Here is a 21,567-nt window from a genome sequence, read left to right as displayed (position 1 = left end):
GTAGGGAATAAAAAAACTGTATCACATGTACTGCTAGTGGGAAAAAAGTTGTTCCTTTTATCAACCAAATAGAGACTTTCTATGATATGTATCTTGAGTGATAAAACAGTGATAAGTGTCTTATATTTGCCCTTTTTTATAGAGGCCTTGTGATTAGAAATTAAAATGATGTTCTAAGATTATAAGTATAGAAAATTAAAATAACACTACATTCCTTGGTATTTTTCCCAAGACACTAAAATGACAATAAAACAATATCATAAGGAAAAACATGGCTTCAGCAAAAAACTGGAACATAGTTAATATCTATGGCTGGATTTAAACACTATGAAATAGATAAAACTTCAGCCAGAGAAAGACACTTGGGCATGCAGAAGAAGTTTTTCAAAACAAAAATATATCTTTTACTCTATCAAGGAAATGACAATAGTGTAGAATTCTAGGTTTATTTTATTAATGCATATAGCTGAGTACAGCAAGAGGTGCCAGCAACGCTGGCTACTTTTCTTAGTTATAAAATGGTCCTGGCTTTTTGTAATAGGCTAAGTGGGACTAAATTTTTTTTTTATTTTTGAAGCAAAATCATCCAATTTTAAGTGGTTCTTTAAAATGTAAATGAATGGCAGGATCCAAATTTGTCCACCAGATTAAATGTTTGCCTTTTGGTTGAAATAGAAAATTACAGTTTTCCATATAACGCACCAGAATCATTTCAGAAAATCCTAGTCCAAACTCTGAGAATAAAATAAAGTCTATTTAGGTCTTGTCTTGTTGTTATACATCTCATGTGTTGTTGGTTTTTTTTCTTGCGGTACTCGGGCCTCTCACTGTTGCGGCCTCTCACTGTTGCGGCCTCTCCCGTTGCGGAGCACAGGCTCCGGACGCGCAGGCTCAGCGACCATGGCTCACGGGCCCAGCCGCTCCGCGGCATGTGGGATCTTCCCGGACCGGGGCATAAACCTGCGTCCCCGCCATCGGCAGGCGGACTCTCAACCGCTGCGCCACCAGGGAAGCCCATCTCATGTGTTTTTAATAAAAGGGGCACAAAACAATCATGAAAGAACAATTAAATGCAAGGTGGTATTTACATATGGTCATATGGGAGCAGAAGCCATACTATGCCTGTGACTCCATGGAAAACAGTAAGATGACAATAGAGGACTTCTTAATGTAAACGACATTGACTGTAGGCTCATAGGGAAATCTTCCATAACTTTAATCTCACTGATTATTTTGCACTGAAAGTCAAGGCTATATTTATGGATGCGATCTGCAGACTCTTAAAATATCAAATGAGGTTCTCCTCACTTACAACTTAGCAGAAAGTTTCTGTTCTTTTAAGTCTCTGGGTGAGTATTTTTTTAATCCATGTGCTTTGTTTTTTTAATAGCAGCAATCCAACTTAATGCAGCATGGAAAATAAGTAGTTCTTTTCATTCCTATTCAGAGCTAACTGCTGGCAGAAAACTTGCATTTTGCTTAAGTTTTAACTTTGGATTCAGACTTTTTAAAAAGGTGCCATGATTGTCGATATTATCTTCTTTAGATCAAGTATGATGGTTTCAACATTGGAGATAATCAAGCTAGGGAAAGACCAAAAGATTTATTTCTAAAGCCTGCTACAGATTTATAGGGTCGAATAATTACATCTGACTTTATTCCCAGTCCTATAATCCTTGTGGAAGGTTGGTACATTAGGTAAGGAGTATTTAAAAAAAATGTAAAGTATGTATAGCTATGCTACTTAAAGCATGCAACAAAATTTGGGTAAGCATGCTTATTAAGAGTCAGTAAAAGCCTCTCGCATTTAAGAAAAAGATACATGAAAACACTCAGACTTATTTCTGGCAACTGAATTCACTGGCACAACCAAAAAATAATGGTACGACACTGTACCAATATAATGATGAAACAAGAATATTCCTCTAGGGTCAGGTCTTCAGGAAATCCACCTTGGGTGATTAAACTCCCAAATCCCTTAATAAGTTCTCAACTACCAAAAGCCTACTTTGAAAATACCTTTATGCTTCCATTTCTTCTTTTCATTAACATAATGAAGTATTTCCCTTGCTTTCTGATTTTCAACCCCCCACCCCTCTCCAGTGCTCAGAAATTCCATTCCCCATTCTTCTTTAACTTGCACTCTGAAATGTGGCTTTCTGGCAACAGGGAACCAGCGATTGTCTTCTGCTCATCTTCTTTGATTAGAACTCCTGATGAAGAAGTGGTGTAACCATGGTATCTCTTACCATCAATCCACATGCTGGACAGCAGAGTCGCTGCACCCTTCCCTTTGCTTGTTGGCCTATCCGGGCTGTATAGGTGGGGAGCACGTTCCACACGCTTCCTTCACCACAAGTTAAGCGGAAACACACACATTCAAATCCCAGTGCAATATCAGGTTTTCAGGAAGCGAGGATTCCCCCAAAGATGATCAGTCTGTTTCCAAAGAGTCCCGCACTTCATTATGGACGATGAAACCTGAAATATGAAACAGAAACTCTGTGAGACGGTAGAGAAACACAACTCTGCATTCAGTGAAATTAATAAGTTACAGCAATGTTTATGATCAAAGGCAGCTCTAGCATCCCCAACTGAATTACTGTTCTAAGTTACTGTCAGAACAGAATACCATTATAAACATCACGTGGGAAAGCAGAGACAGCCCCTCTACAAAAGATGCTGGTTGGGTTTCCCTGGTGGCACAGTGGTTGAGAGTCCGCCTACCGATGCAGGGGACATGGGTTCGTGCCCCGGTCCGGGAAGATCCCACATGCCGCACAGCGGCTGGGCCCGTGAGCCACGGCCGCTGAGCCTGCGCGTCCGGAGCCTGTGCTCTGCAACGGCGAGAGGCCCGCGTACCGGAAAAAAAAAAAAAAAAGATGCTGGTTGTATCATCCGGGATAGGGAGCAATCAATACACAAAACATCACTATTCTGGAGGGTCATGTTCTGACCTATATGGAGCAGAGTGAGATGTTTCATAAAGGATTTGGTTACACCTGGTTTGTCATTATAAAAGGAAAACACCATCAAATAGTCACTATTTCATTAGTTTCAGCCTCTCATCACCTCTTGCTGATGACTCCAAATGTGCTGATACTTTCTACACCTGAATTTCCAAATGCCTACCAGGTATTTCCTTCCAAATGTTCCACAGACAACATACTAAGCATGTGTACAGCTATACAAATTACCTTTTCTTGTGAACCTGCCTTTATACTTTCCATCTTGTTAAATGTTCTACCTTTTAAAATACTCTCAGTCTAGAAACCTAAGATTGCAACTCATTTCTCTCCTTCACCCTCCGTACCCTGTTAGTCGCCAAGTCCTGCCCCGACTGCCTGTCTCTGAATTCATTCAGGCCCTCACCACCTTTTGCTGGCACTACTTTAACAGCATGCTAGCTAGCTGGCTGGCTTCATGTCCCTTCATGCGAGTTCCTGAACATTCCTTGTGATTTTGTAGCCCTCTGCTTTTGAACGTACTCTTCCCTTATACTTATACTGAAACCCCCTCCCTTCATTTTCCATCTATGTTTTCATATCTAAGATCAAGGCCAAAAGCCATCTTCTCCAGAAGGCTTTATCTGATCCACCTCTTCAGCCCACTTCAGTGATTCAACAATTTTATGCAACTCTATTTAGCATTTCATCTGCCCAGACTCCAAATTCATTTCCCTGTCTCAAGCCCACAGATTTGGAGGTCAAATCTATGCTCCACACTGCCACTGGCATTATTATCATAAATACTGATCCAGTCATCCCAGTTCTTTGTTAATATCACTGCACTCTTCCCCACTCCCAACAAAATAGAATTTAAATGTCTTAGAGTGGTGATTGAGGATCTTTAGGAGGTGGCCCAACCCATGTTTCTAACTCCACCACTACTCCCAAAGTACCCGAAATTCCAATCATTTGCCCCCCAAATGCTCTCTTTTCCCATTACCCTTTCTTGCCATCTCTACCTCCTATAATCTTACTCTGTGAGTTCCCCAAACCCCATTTTCTCCACCTCTCAGGAAAGCATTAATTACTTTCTCTTCTGTGTACCCATAACGTTTGGTTTATACCAGTTATTGATCACTGTGTGTGTGTGTGTGTGTGTGTGTGTGTGTGTGCACGCACATTTATAGATAGTTGTGCATCTCCTTTTAGATCATGAGACGCTGAGGAAAGACTTGGGCTTATTCACTTTAATATACTCACAGAATACAATATCTAGCTTATGGTACTACTTAATAAATGTTGCTGTGTTGAATCAAAGCATTAAAAAATGAAAAAGACGTAAGAACAGATGAAACAAGACTGGCCATAAGTTGCTAATTGGAGAAGCTGTGTGAAGGATGCATGGAACTTGTGATATTACTTCTGCATGTTTGACTTTCCAAAAGTCAAAATAAAAATAGGATATACCAAGTTTTCTAAAACTAGCAAACATGTTGTGACTAAAACTCCACCATGAGTTCAATTCTTGACTCTATCCTGACCACAGCCTTGGGCAGGTGTGTGAACCTCCATGTTCTACATGTGTTAAACAGAGACAACATTACTGTTTCAGTCACCTGGGCTTTTTTCCTGCCCGCTGATCATGCAAAATTCTTTCACGCCTCAGACCTTTTGCACCAGCTCTTCCCTCTACATTAGCTGACCCCCTTAGGGGGAGTGTCTTCCTCTCCCGCAACAGTGCTGATAGCTCCCTCTTGTCATGTAAATCACAGAACAAGTTTTATTTCCTCAAGAGACCCCTTTCTTAGCCATCCTATCCATATCCACCCTTGTCCTTTGCACAACAGCCTATTTTTTCTTCATAGCACTTAGCACTCTCTGAAATGATGTTTATTTATTCGTTTACTTACTAATGGTCTGTCTTCTCACTAGAACATAAGCATGTGAGAGTGAGGACTTTGACATGTTCTAAATTCCCAGGGTCTAGAACAGAGTATGGCTCACTCTCTGTGCTCAATAAATATTTGTTGAACACGTGAACAACTGAGTACATATACACAGGTGCACTTAGCTATTTGACAACTTTTTCTATAAATAATTCTACATAACTGAAGACTTCAATCTTGAGACTCCCTGAAATTAATTACAACTCAATATATACTAATCTATGATACCCATCAGATAGCACATTCCATCGTGCTTTCTAGGAAGACTCAACCATAACCTGAAAAAAAATATGGAAATTCTATACAAATATTTCAAGAGTAACTGAAAACCTCTTAAATCAAACTTTTTATATAAAACGTGAGACAGATAATAATAATAGCTAACTGTATTAAATTTTACTATGTGCCTAGCACAATTCCAAGTGCTATACATATATTACTTCATTTAATCCTCAAAATAATCCAATGAAGTAGGTACTCCTGTATCCCCTTTGTGAAGGTGTGGAAATTGAGGCACAGGGATGCTAAGTTATGTACCCAAGGTAGAGAGCTGGTAAGCGGGCACACTAGGCTCGAGACTCTGTATTCTTAACCTACGCGAGACTATGAGATCAAAACCTGCTTTCATCCGTGCTTTCATTCAAAGGGTATTTTTGGTGTCCTCCGGGTAGAATGGAATGGAAAAGGTAATCAGTTGGATTTCTACATCTGCCAGCTTTGATCCATTTTGACCAGAGAAAAGTCCTGGTCCACATTTCCAGGCTACACTTTGATTGCTACAGTTGTCTCAAACACATTTGCCTTTTGCCATAAAGGAAACTAGATGAGAACAGGCTCAGGACAAACTTTGCAATTACTAGGAAAGCAAGCACAGTGGTGTCCTCAGGGATGAAATGAGAAGCAGCTTCCCTCTGTGCAGGACACAGGAGCAACGTCCAAACCACACAGAAAGAACAGGAGCCCTGGGGGCCCTGACAATACAGACAAACGCACTGCACCTGCAGGATCTTCACACCATGAACTATCAAAGGTCCTTCTTTGTTAGATTTTTTTTTCTAGGAATTAAATACAAACTCATCTAATTTAGTAAGTTTTTTAGGCCTCTCTAAATTTGCTAGATTTAATACACTAAACACTCCATAATGTCCTAATCTTTGCTTGGTCTTGGATTCAAAGGACAAGTGTGGGAAGGCTGACAAGAGAGCCTTTCTCTTCCCATCAGTAATGTCTCTGGGATAAGGAAGGTAAATTAAGAATCAGATTGGAGTGCTTCCCTGGTGGCGTAGTGGTTGAGAATCTGCCTGCCGATGCAGGGGACACGGGTTCGTGCCCCGATCCGGGAAGATCCCACATGCCGCGGAGTGGCTAGGCCCGTGAGCCATGGCCGCTGAGCCTGCACGTCCGGAGCCTGTGCTCCACAACGGGAGAGGCTACAACAGTGAGAGGCCCGCCTACCGCAAAAAAAAAAAAAAGATCAGATTGGGCAACAAAGTAGCCAGTGGACCAGGAGAGATTTAGAACCTTTTAAAGCCAAGCATTTTCCTGGAAAGTGTCCTGCTTTTAATTTCCAAAAATTAGCAGGACACTACAATTTGCTACCATTTGCCCATGGATCCATTAGAGAAAGAGTCCACAGACTGGATTTTGTTGGAAGGTCAGGCCATCAGCACAGCTTCTATGTTGGCGAAGAAAAGGAGATGACTAACCAATACTGTGACTGCAATAATATGCTGACAAAGCTGCAGGGGGTCAGAAGTGCTACCTCAGGACTTCCCTGGTGGTCCAGTGGGTAAGACTCTGCGCTCCCAATGCAGGGGGCCCAGGTTCGATCCCTGGTCAGGGAAGTAGATCCCGCTTGCCGCAACTGAGAAGCCCACATGCCGCAACTAAGAAGTAGGCACGCTGCAACTAAAGGATCCCACATGCCCCAGTGAAGATCCCGTGTGCCACAACTAAGACAGTGCAGCCAAAATTAAAAAAAAAAAAAAAAGAAAGAAAGAAATGTAACCTCTCTTCATATGCGCTGCCCAGATCTGGTCAAAAAACCCGTATATTTTCTTGCACTATCCAATCAGAAAAGGACATTTATATCCTATTTAAATTAGGCATCTTATCTTCAAAATCAACTCTTAAATTTTATGGTTAGAGGTCCTAAAAATGCAAATTATTCTTAAGTTTGGTACTACTCAGTGGTTTGCGTTCATTTTAAGGTACATGAAGTTCAGCTTTACCTCGGGGGAAGTTTGCCTATCTGACAGAATGACAGTTTTGGCTTTAGGCTTCAAGTTGATGAAGCAATAAATAGGTTTACTGTGCTCTCAGGATACTTAAGCTTTTCGTCCACCCTTTTTTCAGAACTTTCCTGCAACTCAAATTTGAAGTTATCTATATTTTCTTCTTCTTGTTAAAACTGCAATAAATCTTTCTTCTTTTCATACTGTCGAGAGGGAGTGAATAGGAGGAAAAAGCTAATTTTAAGTCATGGAATTCAGGTAAAGATAGTTATTTTCCATAACAGTTCCTCTACAAATCAATATATAAAAATGTCCTCATCTTCCTGTAAATTCATTCAGATAATATAAAATATGAAATTACTCACAAAGTGTAAAATATTACTTTCCTATAATTTCCTAATTGACATATACAGAAATCCTGAATAATTCATTTCCCCTTTATTTAAAAGGGTTTAATGGTCATGGCACATACACTTATGTTAAACAAATGAGGAGACTCTCCTAAACCACTGTTCCTTGTTCAACTGAAGTCAGATGACATGCTGGATGGGATTTTGTTAGTCTGAATAGGGAGCCATGCTTGCAACTCTGGTGGTCGAAGCAGCATTTTGCAATTCTTTTTAGTTTCTGTTCAGGTATTAAATAAATGGAGCACCCAAGAGAGCAATGAGTATGTAGAAGAAGCCTTCTCATTTCTCTGTAGAGGGGCCCTGAATTAATGTTTACTGAGGTCACAGGTGTAGTTCCTGCCATGTCACATTTTGATAAACCTATGTAGAAGCTTAAAGAGTGGTTTAATTTATCTGTAAATCCACATTGGATAGTAATAACTTAAGGTGGCACAGAATGAGAAAATTTCTTTAAATACACACACACACACACACACACACACACACACACACACCCCTCAGCATAGCTACATTATGAAATTTGAAAGGTAGAGAAAAGGAAAAAAAACACCTATAGGTTCTCTCTGTAACAAATCATTAAGAGTTTTTTTATAAGGTTTGGCATTACCTGCATTTATTTCTTTATTTACATTGAAGTACCATTGATTTATAATATTGTTGGAGTTTCAGGTATACAGCAAAGTGATTCAGTTATATATATATATTTTTTCAGATTATTTGCCATTATAGGTTATTACAAGATATTGAATATAGTTCTGTATGTTATACAGTAAATCCTTGTTGCTTATGTATTTTATGTATAGTAGTTTGTATCTGTTAATCCCATACTCCTAATTTATCCCTCCCACCCTCCGTTTTCCCTTTGGTAACCATAGGTTTATTTCCTATGTCTGTGAGTCTGTTTCTGTTTTGTATATAGATTCATGTGTATTATTTTTTAGATTCCATACCTAAGTGATATCATATAATATGTGTCTTTCTCTGATTTACTTTGCTTAGTATGATATTCTGTAGGTCCATCCATGTTGCTACAAGTGGTAATGTTTCATTCTTTTTTAAGGCTGAGTGTTTTAACGTTGTTTCTTATTTTTCTTCTGTGCATCTGAATTTTAAAATAAAACAAACCACTGCCACATATATATATATACATAAACATATACATACACACACACACACACACACACACACACACACACACACATACACATACACCTTTAGTCAGTATCTGGATTTTTCCACTTAACATTATGCCAATAATCTCTTGATGTCCATTCTAACTCTAAGAGTTGTCAATTTAATGATCCTTTGCTTAATATAATAAGCAAATAATTTAAAAGCTAATAAAATTATATATATGAAAATGCTATTTTGCACACTCTAAAAATGTTCTTATTTACAAAATTCAAAGTTTGTTTTTAAAAGCAATATTCTCTCTTGATTATAAATCTGATACATGTTGACATTTTAAAAAATTTGGAAATCAGAAAATATCCAAAGGTTATAACTAACCATAGATCCTACCACTCAGCTGTAACCATTTTAAAGTTTAGTTTTTACATAAATTTTTTTCAAACAATTTACATGTCTTTATAATTTAGAGAATTATTTTAAATTGTAGAAATCCCATTTACTATGGAAAGGGAAGTGGGTTTTCTTTGCTGTGGTGATCTGTTTCCAGAATGCAATGGCGCCATTTAATAGTACAGTGCCCTTCAAATGGTCTTCTGGGTTTTGAACAGTAGGCTGGGTGGGCAGCTGCTGAGGGGGAGAAAAAAACAGTATGTGTCTGGACAGGCAGCAAGTGTTCTAAAGAACAGAGGTTAAAGCCTGGTACCTTGCAGGCCAAAGGATGAATTCTTATGGGGACCACTTATCCTCATGTTTCTCACATGACCCTAGAATGCATTCCAATTCCAAGAGCCATCTGGAGAAACTGGGGGAATTAGATGAAAGAGTGGATCACTACAATCCCTCTTCAGGTCAAACATGCAGAGAATGTACTCCAGGATGGAGTTTTCAGAGGTGTCTTCCAGGTACAGGAACAGCAGGGGTACCACAGTATTACTGCCAGCACACTCTTCATGAAAAGCCACCATGATGGACTCCTCATTTACAGAAAGAGGACTTCGGAAATAGATCCTTCATATTTTTCTCTTAAATTTTTTTTTCTTGACTAGGTAATAAATTCTTATGTTTCAAAAATTCAAAAGGTTCGTAAGGGTGAATAGTGAAGTCTCCCCCACCATGCCTGCCCCAGTCATCTGATTTCCCTCCCAGAGGCAACCAATGTTACCAGCTTTTTGTGACTCTCTACAGAGATACAGAAGCAAAGGAAGCTGTGTATAGGAATGCATCCTCCCAGTGTTGACTGATACATCACTGTGTGGGAGATCATCACTGGATGAAGAGGTGCCTGGGCAGAAAAAGCAGGGCTGTCTCAACCCTTTTATGAACCACTCTAAATCACAGGCAGTTAATAGGTTTAGATTTTGAAGGGAAGGCTTACTTGATATAAGGAGATAACATCTGGCACTAATGAGAAAGGCTAATAAGTGAGCTGCTCTCTATCTGGGTTGCATTTAAATGGCCAGGTCATGATCCATGGCATGTTTATTCCTTCCAAGGCTGGCTGAGACTAAGGGCACCACCATCTCCTACATGAGCAATTTTCTAAATGTAAAACATTATCATATGTTTGTATTATTTTGATAAGACTAAGCAGTATTTACCAAACCTTTCACCTTTTAAAAGAAATACTGAAAACAACTTAAAAAATCATAAGTATTATTTTTATGTCCCAGAGCCTAAATATTTCTCTACTGGAATACAATTCTAATGATGTAATATACATTGATGGAAAAATCACAGGAGACATTTGCTTTACTGCCAAGTTTTAAAGAATACTTAAGCAAGGAATATTTGTCTTAGTGATATGAATATTTAATTTTTCCTTACCCAGAAATTTAATTTTCTAAAAAATTGAACTATAATTGACTTATAATATTATATTTGTTTCAGATATACAACATAGTGGTTCAGTACTTTTATACATTATGAAGTGATCACCATTAAGTCTGTTACCATCTGTCACCATACAAAGTTATTACAATATTATTGACTATATTCCCCATGCTGTATATTACACTCTCATGACTTATTTATTTTATAACTGGAAGTTTGTACCTCTTAATCCCCTTCACCTAATTCACCCCTTCCCCCACCAGTGTCTTTAAAAGACATTTTAAAGAGTGTTAACCAATACATTTTTGGGAAAACTTTTAAAGCTTACCTTTGTATCAGCTGTTAAAAAAAAAAAGCCTATGATTTTCTCTTGAAATGCAGTCATCCCTGTTTGCATCTATTAATATTTGTTTAAACAATGAAGATAACAATTGACTATTTTATGGCACACACAAACACTCCAAACTTCTATAGATGAATAAAAACAGAAAAATAGCCAATAGAATTTTAAAAGTGAAAAAGACTCCATCAGATTTAAAAATACACTACAAATCTATTCTAATTAAACTGTGTGACACAGGACAGATAACAGCTCATTAGAACCCAATACAGAATCTGGAAATTGATCCTTAATGGTCTTCTTTTAATAAAGAAGAATTTCACATAAAGGGGGAAACAAATGGCATAGAGACAACTGATTATTGATTTAGAAAAAAGAAAGTCAACAACAACAACAAAAATAGAACACAGTAAAGTTAGTTTACTCCCTTGAATCATACATACAAATAAATGCCCAGTGAATGAAAGGTTTAAGTATTTTTAAAAAAGCACATATAAAAATCAAAGATGGGGCTTCCCTGGTGGCGCAGTGGTTGAGAGTCCGCCTGCCGAAGCAGGGGACGCGGGTTCGTGCCCCGGTCCAGGAAGATCCCACATGCCGCGGAGCGGCTGGGCCCGTGAACCGTGGCCGCTGAGCCTGTGCGTCCGTAGCCTGTGCTCCGCGGCGGGAGAGGCCACAGCAGTGACAGGCCCGCGTACCGCAAAAAAAAAAAAAAAAAAAAAAAAATCAAAAATGAGTTTTATAATCTTGGCCATCCTCCATAAGACACAAAATAATGAACTAAAACATAACAATATACACAAATTTGAATATGCAAAAATTTAAACAAAAGACCATAGAAAGAGTTAAAACATTAACTACAGATTGGGGGAAAGTATTGTGACACATGTAACAAAGGGCCGATATCCACAATATTTAAGGAAGTTTTACTAATCCATATGAAAAATACAAACAATTCCAAAGAGAACTGGTCAAAGCACATCAAATTAGAAAAAAATCAATAAAAATATGTAAAAATGCCTAACCTTACAGAAATCAATGAAATAGGATATTATTGTTCATTCTTTAGAACCCCCACCACCCCAAAATACTGATGAAGGTGAGTAGACCAGTCATGTTCATAAACTGGAGGTCGCAATGAAAACTGTGTCCTTTGGAAAGACAAGAGAATAGTAATCTCTCAAAATGTTAAAAAATATATATTTAGTGGATATAGCAAATACTCGTATACTACAGAAATATTGGCATGTATGCAAAAGAGTGTATTAACAAAGAAAGTCAAGGTAGCATTGTTTAAATAATGGAAAACTGAAATTTTCATAAACATCCATCAATAGAATAATTGTTCAACAACTTACAGCATACTGTATTATCTACGAAATGCCATAGAGTCATTCAAATGAATGAAATATATGCTAACATGGACAGATTTTCTAGATGCTGTCTTTGTGTATAACTGTCTTTGTGTATAAGCACGTACACATATATCACATATATATACATGTTTGTGAAGGTACAGAAAACTGTTTACAAAGATCTACACCAAACTCTTACCAGTGGTTCCTGTGAGAATGGGGATGAATTTGGGGAAGGAGTGAAGGAAGTTTTCACTTTTCCTCGATAGATTTTTGTGATGTTTGAATGCTTAATTAGAATGTATTATTTGTGTACATAAGAATACATAGATAAAAAAGAAATGAACTTCATTTCTCCCTACATCGTACTTTTTTTACTTGGTCACAGTGTACAACAGAAGAAGAGGACCTATGTTTAATTTTCATAAAATGAGAACTTTCGTATAAGTGCATTTAAAAATTTTGATTATTTCTATTGTAATTTATTCTTCATACAATGCTGTCAAATGGAAATGAGTTAATCAGTTACTACAATTCCTAGGAAAACTATACAGATGTAAAACTATCCTAAATGTCAAAAACTGGGTTGCGTGCAGTCACTACATCTCAGGACTCTCAGGTTGAGGACTCAGCGACACAAACACATGGCATCTCCCCAGTTTCCTGGAGGTCCCAGCCAGCTCAATGTCACCATAAATATCCAGCTGCCTTATGATGATCAACTTAACTGGAGAAGTGTGACCACAGTGTCAGATATTAGCATGAACTCTTCCTGACCCCAGGAGTGGAAGGGAGAAAAGGAGAGGACAAATAGGTCTGCTTGATATGGGAAGGTGATGGGTCCAAGAGCAGATTATCATAGGATAAAGCACTCAAATAGAGAAAAAGTCTATATATTCAGGATGTCTAAAAGCCCTACATGCATTTACAAATAAACATGATGCAGGAGACAACAAAACAAATAAGGAAGAACTATCCCTAGGAGAAAGGGGAGTTTCTTCTACATGCCAGACATTATTATAGGACCAATAGCTATGGAGCAAGCAGGCCCCCATAAACCTCAGGGAAGGGATTTGCTATTAAATTATGAAGATACATCACCACTGCCTTTATCATGGGACACGCTCCCCAGCAGGGAACACCACCACCAACAGGAACCACTGCAGATGCTGTCGCACCATGATGTATGGCTGCCCTACAGAGGCTGTTTCTAGTCCTGGGATCAGTATCTGCTTTCCAGAAAGACCTACCATGGTATTCTTCACGTAATCATCTGTCCTGGTATGTTTTTTTTTAACAATTCAAGTTTCAAAGATTTGATTCGCATGCAAATTCTTTGAAAAATCTTACATAACACCTGTTACATGTAGCAAAGCACGTAAACCCGTGAGAGAAATAAACAGAACACCTGTGAAGTAGGGGGGTCAGACTACACGATCACTTAGGTCCCTTCTGGTTTTAGCAGCTTGTGAAACTGAAGTGTGTTGGGAGGAAAAATGGTAGGAGTATAGTGATCTTCTGTGGCAGCAGTAAAAATCGAATTCCTTTCTAAGCTACGTCTTCTCAAAATTGAGTTCCTACCCTCTCTAAGTTATGTGAGTTCAAAGCAGACACATATGTGCCCAAACTGGCTCTCACCAGCATCTGTTCTGGGTATAAAACTTCAACTGTGTCTCTTCAAGAGCAGAATAAATGATGCTGATACTTGTTTTGGGGGCCAGAAAATAAAACTAAGAAAGAAATGAAAACATAGCCCTTTGGAATGATTCAGACTTCTTTGAAAGAAAAAAAAAAGACTTAATTTTAGAAATGTTCACTAGATAGTGGGTGTTGTGTTTAACTATATTTTTAAAAAAATTTTAATTGTGATGAAATACATGTAACATAAGTTTACCACCTTACTCATTTTCAATTTGCTCAACTGCATTTTGTTTACCTACCTGGTAAACTGTCGACTCTCTTCATGAACTTCCATTTCTGTACTTTTAAATTCATTTAGTTCTTTCCTTATTGCCGCCTAAATAGGAAAAATAGATAAACTGAATTGTTATTTAGATCACATATTTCCTCAGTATACATAGCATCAATGAAGCAGACATTCTTTGATGAAATGTCTTGGAGAAAGGCATTTCTAATTTCTACTAGGTAAAGGTATGACAAATGAAATGTCAATACTACAGCCAAACAAAAACCAGGACAGATTTCCTTCAGGTGACATTGACAAGGCAGAGATGAAGGAGGCCTTTGCCAAACTCACCCTGGGGCCTGATCTATGAGTCACCCACATCCCCCATCCTCGATGACCACAAGGATAGCACAGGTCATGAGATTTTTTTGAGAAACAATATCGTTTTCCTATGAAAGTTCTGCATGTCATACCACCCACAGCAACATGGCTTTGACGAGCTAGCACAGAGCTACAGAGAAGGCAATTGCTATTTATTCTTTTATATTGAAAGTTTAGACAATGAGAATCAAAAATTTCAGCACAACACTTCAAGCCACTCAAAGAAAATATCAAGTAGAATCCTATTACTATTACTATTTATTGAACACATAATCCATGTCATGTACACGCTGGGGTTGGAAGAGATGCTATGTCCTTTCAGGTTGAAAAGCTGAGATACTCATCAAAATGTTAACATTAGTTATGTATGAACAATAATGGCTGGATCATGGATGGTTTTTCGGTTTCAACTATGTGCTTATCTTTATTTCCTAATTTTTCTAGGAAGAAGCTTTTCCTCATGTAAATGAAAAAATACTAATAAAAGCATCCCCATAACCTCTGAGAAATGGACTCTTCAGCTGAAACAGAATGACATTACAAACCACAGAGAATGGCTTTACAGAGAGATAAGAAAATCTACTTTGTGGTTGGAAAATGATGTATTTTAGAAAAGGGAAAAGACAGAAGAAAGCCTTGAGGCCTCTCTCTGGCTTTCTCCCATCACTAGCTATCACTCTGCAATACACAAGCTTTTCCCCAATGCTGCTTTCAATGTTATGTTTAAATCCTATAGTCATAGATTGTCTCTCCAAATATATTCCTCAGCCCCTGTAGCTTCTATGAGGAACCTGAGGCTGGGGACTGTGGCAGTGGTTCCTGCTAATGGTTTTTTGGAAGAGGATGAATCAAGTAGAGAAATATTTCTGGGCCCACAAGTTCCCTGTGATAAGACTATATATCTTGTTTCACAAGTGAGATCAACAGTGAGGATACTTTTTGTTTCACTCACTGTAAAAATTGATACCCAAAACCAGTATCTGGCTGATACCCAGCTAAAATAGCAAAAACTCTCTATATTCATCACCAATTAATATCTATCAAAAAGTCTTCCTTAATCAACCCAAGTGTCCATTGACAGAAGAATGGATAAACAAGATACAATGGAATATTACTCAGCCATGAAAAAGAATGAAATCTTGCCATTTGCAACAACATGGATGGACCTAGAGGGTATTACGTTAAATAAACTAAGTCAGACAGAGAAAGACAAATACCATATGATTTCATTTATATGTGGAATCTAAAAAACAAAACAAATGAACAAACCTAACAAAACAGAAACAGACTTACAGATACAGAGAACAAACTGGTGGTTGCTGGGGTGGGAGGGGTGTAGCAGAGGGATGAGTAAAATAGGTGAGAGAGATTAAGAGGTATAAACTTCTAGTTACAAAATAAATAAGTCATACGAATGTAATGTATAGCACAGGGGATACAGTCAGTAATACTGAAGTGACTTCGTATGGTGCTAGATAGGCCTTCTTACTTCAAGTCCCACGCTCTTTCCAATAAAATGAGCTTCAGGGCCTAAGTCATCCAGATAATTGTCTCAGATCTCCATGCTGTGTGTGCTAGCTTGTAATCAGAAATGATGAGTCAGTTATAAGCAATGAATGTGATGTGAAATTACAGGGGCTGGTTGTTTGAATATATATCAGGAAGATGTGACTATAGGCAGTTAAAGAAATGTAATACCATTTTAAATATTCACTGAAGAACGCAGTTTTATTCCAAGAGTTATTTCCTCCTACTATTTATTTATTTTTATATTTATTTACTTGGCCGCACTGTGCAGCATGTGGGAACTTAGTTCCCTGACCAGGCATTGAACCTGCGCCCCCTGCAGTTGGAAGTGTGTTGTCTTAACCACTGGACCACCAGGGAAGTCCCCTTCTTACTATTTAAAGAGAAGGTTTCCTGAGAGAGTTTGGAGAGGAAAAAAGTAATTAAATACCCTTTATGTTAAGGAAATACATGTACAATAATCTTAACTCTCTTCTATACAAACGAAACCAGAGTTTAAGTCTAATAACTCTTCACATAAGTGTAAATGGGACTGATATTTTTTTGAAAGATAATGGGATAGAAAGAGGTAGGCTGATGTAGTGGGATTGAAGTCTGAATAGTGCTGAGTTGGGTCAACAAGGGGGAGTCATTTGGCCAAGACTAGGTATTTCTGAGACTGAAACAAAACAAGTCCACAAGAGACAGTACTGGCACCAAATATGTAGTGTTGTTTGGTAGCATGAGAATTTAGAAAGGAAAAAGGAAACAAAAATGACTGGAACTAAGTTTAAGATTGACTCATGATGACTGGTGATGGAAGGTCTGCTTATCACTCTCAGTCAGCTCAGGGGTCAGCCTGGCCAGAAGCAAGAGGTGATTTGTTGAATATATGGACTTGCTGCCTTCTCAAATAACCTGAGCTATGAGGATTAACTTGAACTCCCATCGTTTCGATGTCTTTGCTTATTTCTTTGATAAAAATCTGATGTTTAACATGGAGGGGATTTCTTGACTACTCATCAAGCTCAACGCCATGGTTAGATAAGTGTACTCTCTGCTGCCTGGGCAACCATGAATAAGCCAAAGAACATCTCTGTATGGAATTAAATTCTCAGTCTTCCCTGGACTTATTTAGACAGTGCATTCCTGGGAGGGTGGTATGTTCTACCCATCTTTATGTCCCCAGTATCTAAGACAATATTTAATATATTAAAAGGGTTTTAATACGTGACTACTGAGTAACTTGGACAAACCCATGTATCATCTGAAAAATTCCAGATTCTCTTTCATTGGATAAATTTAGACTAGACTGTAAACTGAGGCTTCAATGAGTAATGAAAATGTCACCAATGGGGAACAAAGCTTAGATTATCAAGCCTGACCATGAAAGTAATACTGGTAAGAGCTATCATTTATTGATTAGCTGGAACTCTATAGATAATCTACTAAATTCTCAGGATAGATATAATTAGCTCTATTTTACTAGTGAGGAAACCCAAGTTAAATGACTTGGCCAAGGTCAAACATCTACCAAGTGGCCAAGTAGGAATCAAACCCAGAAGCGCCCTGCTCCACAGCCTGCCCTCTCCTCTCTACATGGAGCTTCCATGGCTTACCCCAGGGAGATGGCAACTGCTGTGGGCGCTTTGGTCTTCAAGCCAAGTTGATGGCCTTCTCTGGCTCTACTTGTCACCTTAGGGCTCATCTACTCCAGCAGATATCTATATAGGCCATATATATCTTATAGAGGCCACAGATATCTTACTATATGTGTATCTGTTTCTAGTGCTCTACCCAAGCACAGATATTCTAAAATTAAAAATTTTATGTTAAAGGTGGTTTAAGCTCAATCAAGTTCACAATTAATAATGCATCTTCTCCACTACTTCTCTTTCCCATTTTGGGCAGTTTAACAAGACTAGCAGGTCTATGAGATTCCCCAGAATACCCAGCACAGTGTTTTCATAGAATGGGCATTGATTGGTCATTGACTAATTGGCTACTGACCCCTTTTCACTACATTTGAAGTTCAAAAAAGTTTCTAAATGCAAAGTGGTATCTTAGTGGGGCTAAGAAAATAGCACTAAGAAAAGAGAGAGAAGGATGGCTCCTTTAGGCTGGCAGGAAGTTCAGTGTTTATTTTGAGAGCAGAGGTAGAAATATTTACTTTCAATAGTTTTTTTTCTTTAAATGGGATATATAGCTCAAAAGTTAAAAAGTAAAATTCTTTTTTAATACAAAGGTAAATTATAGGCTTCTATATTGATTAACTTATTAAAAAAATATATCATTATAAATCTTATCGTCATATATTATGAATATTTTAAAGTAAAAAGCAACAGAAATCCAGAAATGCTTGTTACGATAATAATGATTAGCATGGGTTTTCATTCTAAAATAAAATATATACTAAGACCATTGATAGTTTTAGTATCTCTGGGCAATAACGTTACATTATACAAATCTTTTAACATCTAGAGAAAACAGATTATTTTTTTCAGTGTTAGGTTGAAAACAGTATTTTTAGAAATTCTTAAAAATACCATGCATTGATGTGCACTGTAATTATTATTTCCTCTTCTTGTATTTTTGAATATTCTGATTTTTGCCAATAGACACAAGTCACTTGTGTATATACGAAGTACTATACATTAAAAGCATTTTACATTGTTGCCTGTTTTCTATTTTCTATCTTTTAAAAGTATGCAACATTTTTTTTCTTTCCAAAAGAAATTATTTCTTATTTTTCTTCAAGGAGAAAAAAACCTACAATACAAATCCAGTTCTAAAAATGCAGTCCTTTAGACCTTCAAAGGTCTCAGGGTTAATGGGAGAGACAATGCCAAAGGGAGAAAATGAGACTCAGATGTGAGTAGGGAGGGCCTCTGGCTGTGCTCTGGGGCTCAGGGTTCCATCTGCAGGGGGGATGTGAAAGTCATGTGCCTTCAAATTACTCGTGGAGAGACATTAATCCTGTAGAAGAAAACTCGACCAAGCACATCTCCCCTGCAGCCTAGAAGTCCAGCAAAAAAATCTATTTTTGTTTCAACACAAAATTAAAAAGAAAAATCCTCTCTGCTATAGCTAGAGGTGGACAAACTTTACCTTCCACCAACAGACAAGAGTTAGGAAGGACTATTTCTAGAGTATGGAAAATGTAGTTTCCATATGAGGGTGGTTAATCATTTAGACTCTCACTGCTTGTATACTTTGCACTTGCTCTGATTTTAATCATTTACCTGGCCACGGCCTACCTGCCTTTCTGAAATTCAACATTTGAGTAACGTGATAACTGGGAATGGTGGATATGGCAGACTGCATTTTCCAAAGATGGCAGCAATAATAATTCCAGCTCACATTTCTTCTGCAATATGACCTTCTCCCCCACTGAAAGGCAGAGCTAATTCCCCTTCCCTTGAATCTAAGCTGACCTTATGACTGGCCGGGAACTAACAGGATGTGGTGGAAGCGAGGCTGGGTGCCTTCTAAAGCTGGGTCAGATAAGGCTATGCAACTTTCACCTGGTTCTCTCGGGGCACTTGCTCTGGGACAAGCCAGCCGCCATGAAAGAAGCTTGACAACTCTGAGGCCACCATGCTGAAGAGGCCATATGTCGGTGCTTTGGTGGACAGCCCTGGCTGAGCCCAGCTGCTAATAAGCCTAGCCTCTGAGCCATCCTCACCAAGACACCAGATATGTAAACAAGCCACCTCGACCCTCCAGAGCAGCCCATTTGTCAGCTGAATAACACTGAGTGACCTGAGTCACTCTCGCCTAAGGGCAAGAAATCACATTAAGTAGTTAACAGGCGATTATTGGTAACACATAAACTTGCTATTTCCTACAAGAAACCTGGTATTGACTGATGGTAAGCTTTTGCCCCATGACCTGAGTATCACAGCCTTCTTCATGCCCTCATGGCTGCCCTCAATCTGAGGGATTTCACCTGCCTGGGGGAAGCCTCCTTTTTTAGGGCACATTCCTCAGCCTGTGTTCTCCATCCCAACCTCAAGGGTTTCCTCCTTGCCTTTTCTGCATAATCCTTGACCTGCTGCACCACTGATTATGCTCTATCACTCACTGACTTTTTCTCCTATATAGGCAAACTTTCCCTTTCTTTTGGCTCCTTCCTCATGGCATAAAAGATGGCTCAGGTATTTCCCATAAATTAAAAAATCACTCCCTTGATATTCTTTTTTTTTTTTAACATCTTTATTGGAGTGTAACTGCTTTACAATGATGTGTTAGTTTTTGCTTTATAACAAAGTGAATCAGTTATACATATACGTATGTTCCCATATCTCTTCCTTGAGGTTGTGTTTTACTCTCACGGTCCCCACCACAGTCAGTCAGCTAAAATGCCTCCTTTCACTGTGTTACTAACCACTTGTGAGCTGACACTCTCCTTTCTAGGCTGCCAGGCTACATCTCTTTCCCCACCTCACAGACATTTCTTTTCAGTATTTTTCTAATGTCTCTTCGTGTTGGGTTTCTCGGGCTCTATTCCCAGTCTCCTTCCCTTCTGTTTTCATTCTGCACATTCTTCCTTTGTAATCTGGCTCCTTTCTAGTTTTCATTTCTTCTTATGAGCTAATACTGATTCTGTATCTCCAATATGAGCTTGACACATAGTAGGTGATTTACAGAATGAAATCTCCTATTAGAGGGCATCAGCACAGAGTGTAACTAAATACCTAGTTCTAGCTTTAAGACTGGGTGTGGCATGAGACTACTCAATATGGAATTTTGCTTTGAGACAAAAATTAGAAACCATTATTTGGGAGATCAGGAAAATTGTAAAGTGAAGAATTTAAAAACAAACAAATGGTTGGCAAAATTCTTTATGTAACCATGGTACTCGTAAAATAATTAGTCTTTCTTCATGATGGAACCCTCTACATATTTCAGTTATTCTGAACTGTGAGCATGATATAGATTAAGTGCTGGTAAACCATGACCCATAGGCCACATGTGGCCCATCATCTGGTTTATTTAATTTATTTAATTTATTTATTTTTATTGGGGTGTAGTTGTTTTACAATGTTGTGTTAGTTTCTACTGTGAAGCAGAGTTCCCTGTGCTATACAGCAGGTTCTCATTAGTTATCTATTCGATACATATTAGTATATATACTGTCAATCCCAATCTCCCAATTCATCCCACCACCACCCCCATCTGTTTTTATAAATATAGTTCTATTGGACCACATATACATCCATTCACTTACACATTGTCTATGGCTGCTTTCATGCTACAAAGGCAAAGCTGAGCCACTGCAACAAAGACTGGACGGCCCACAAAGCCTAAAATATTTACTTTCTGGCCATTTATAGAAAAAGTCTGCCAGCCTTGATTAGAGATCAATACCTTTCCCACTGTTAACGTATCCCTTTAAAAGAGTCACTTGTGTAAGTTATATTTTCTACGAGTAAGGATAAATCATGGCTGTGGGAAACATGCTCCACCTCAATCCAGGTTTGAACGCAGGCAGGTTATATGGTAACAAAGAACAAGTTTTTTCTGAGACTTAATTGAAAGAAATATGTTGATGTTATTAAATGTATCACCTAAGCGTCT

At 38.3% G+C, this 21,567-nt stretch overlaps 1 protein-coding gene and 1 non-coding gene across 4 annotated transcripts in view; one reads left to right on the top strand and one right to left on the bottom strand.

The window, feature by feature from the left end:
* Positions 1-2,044: 2,044 nt before the first annotated feature.
* PHACTR2 (phosphatase and actin regulator 2) overlaps positions 2,045-21,567 on the bottom strand; it is a 198,391-nt gene continuing 178,868 nt past the window's right edge. The window contains exons 12-13 of one of the 3 annotated variants that reach the window (XM_007450313.1): positions 14,135-14,211; positions 2,045-2,481 (exon numbers count right to left, since the gene is read on the bottom strand). In XM_007450313.1, the coding sequence (XP_007450375.1) occupies positions 2,466-2,481; positions 14,135-14,211 (93 nt within the window). In that variant the 3' untranslated portion in view covers positions 2,045-2,465. Of the gene's footprint in view, positions 2,482-14,130; positions 14,212-21,567 lie in introns of those variants that run through there. The other 2 variants (XM_007450314.1, XM_007450315.1) reach the window with 2 other exon arrangements.
* Positions 6,666-6,738, top strand: TRNAG-CCC (transfer RNA glycine (anticodon CCC)). Its single transcript has one exon. It is a non-coding gene; the product is annotated as a tRNA-Gly (tRNA).

The sequence above is a fragment of the Lipotes vexillifer genome, unplaced genomic scaffold (assembly GCF_000442215.2).
Source record: "Lipotes vexillifer unplaced genomic scaffold, Lipotes_vexillifer_v1.1 scaffold112, whole genome shotgun sequence".
Classification (NCBI taxonomy): domain Eukaryota; kingdom Metazoa; phylum Chordata; class Mammalia; order Artiodactyla; family Lipotidae; genus Lipotes; species Lipotes vexillifer.
This window is presented reverse-complemented; position numbering and strand designations above follow the sequence as displayed.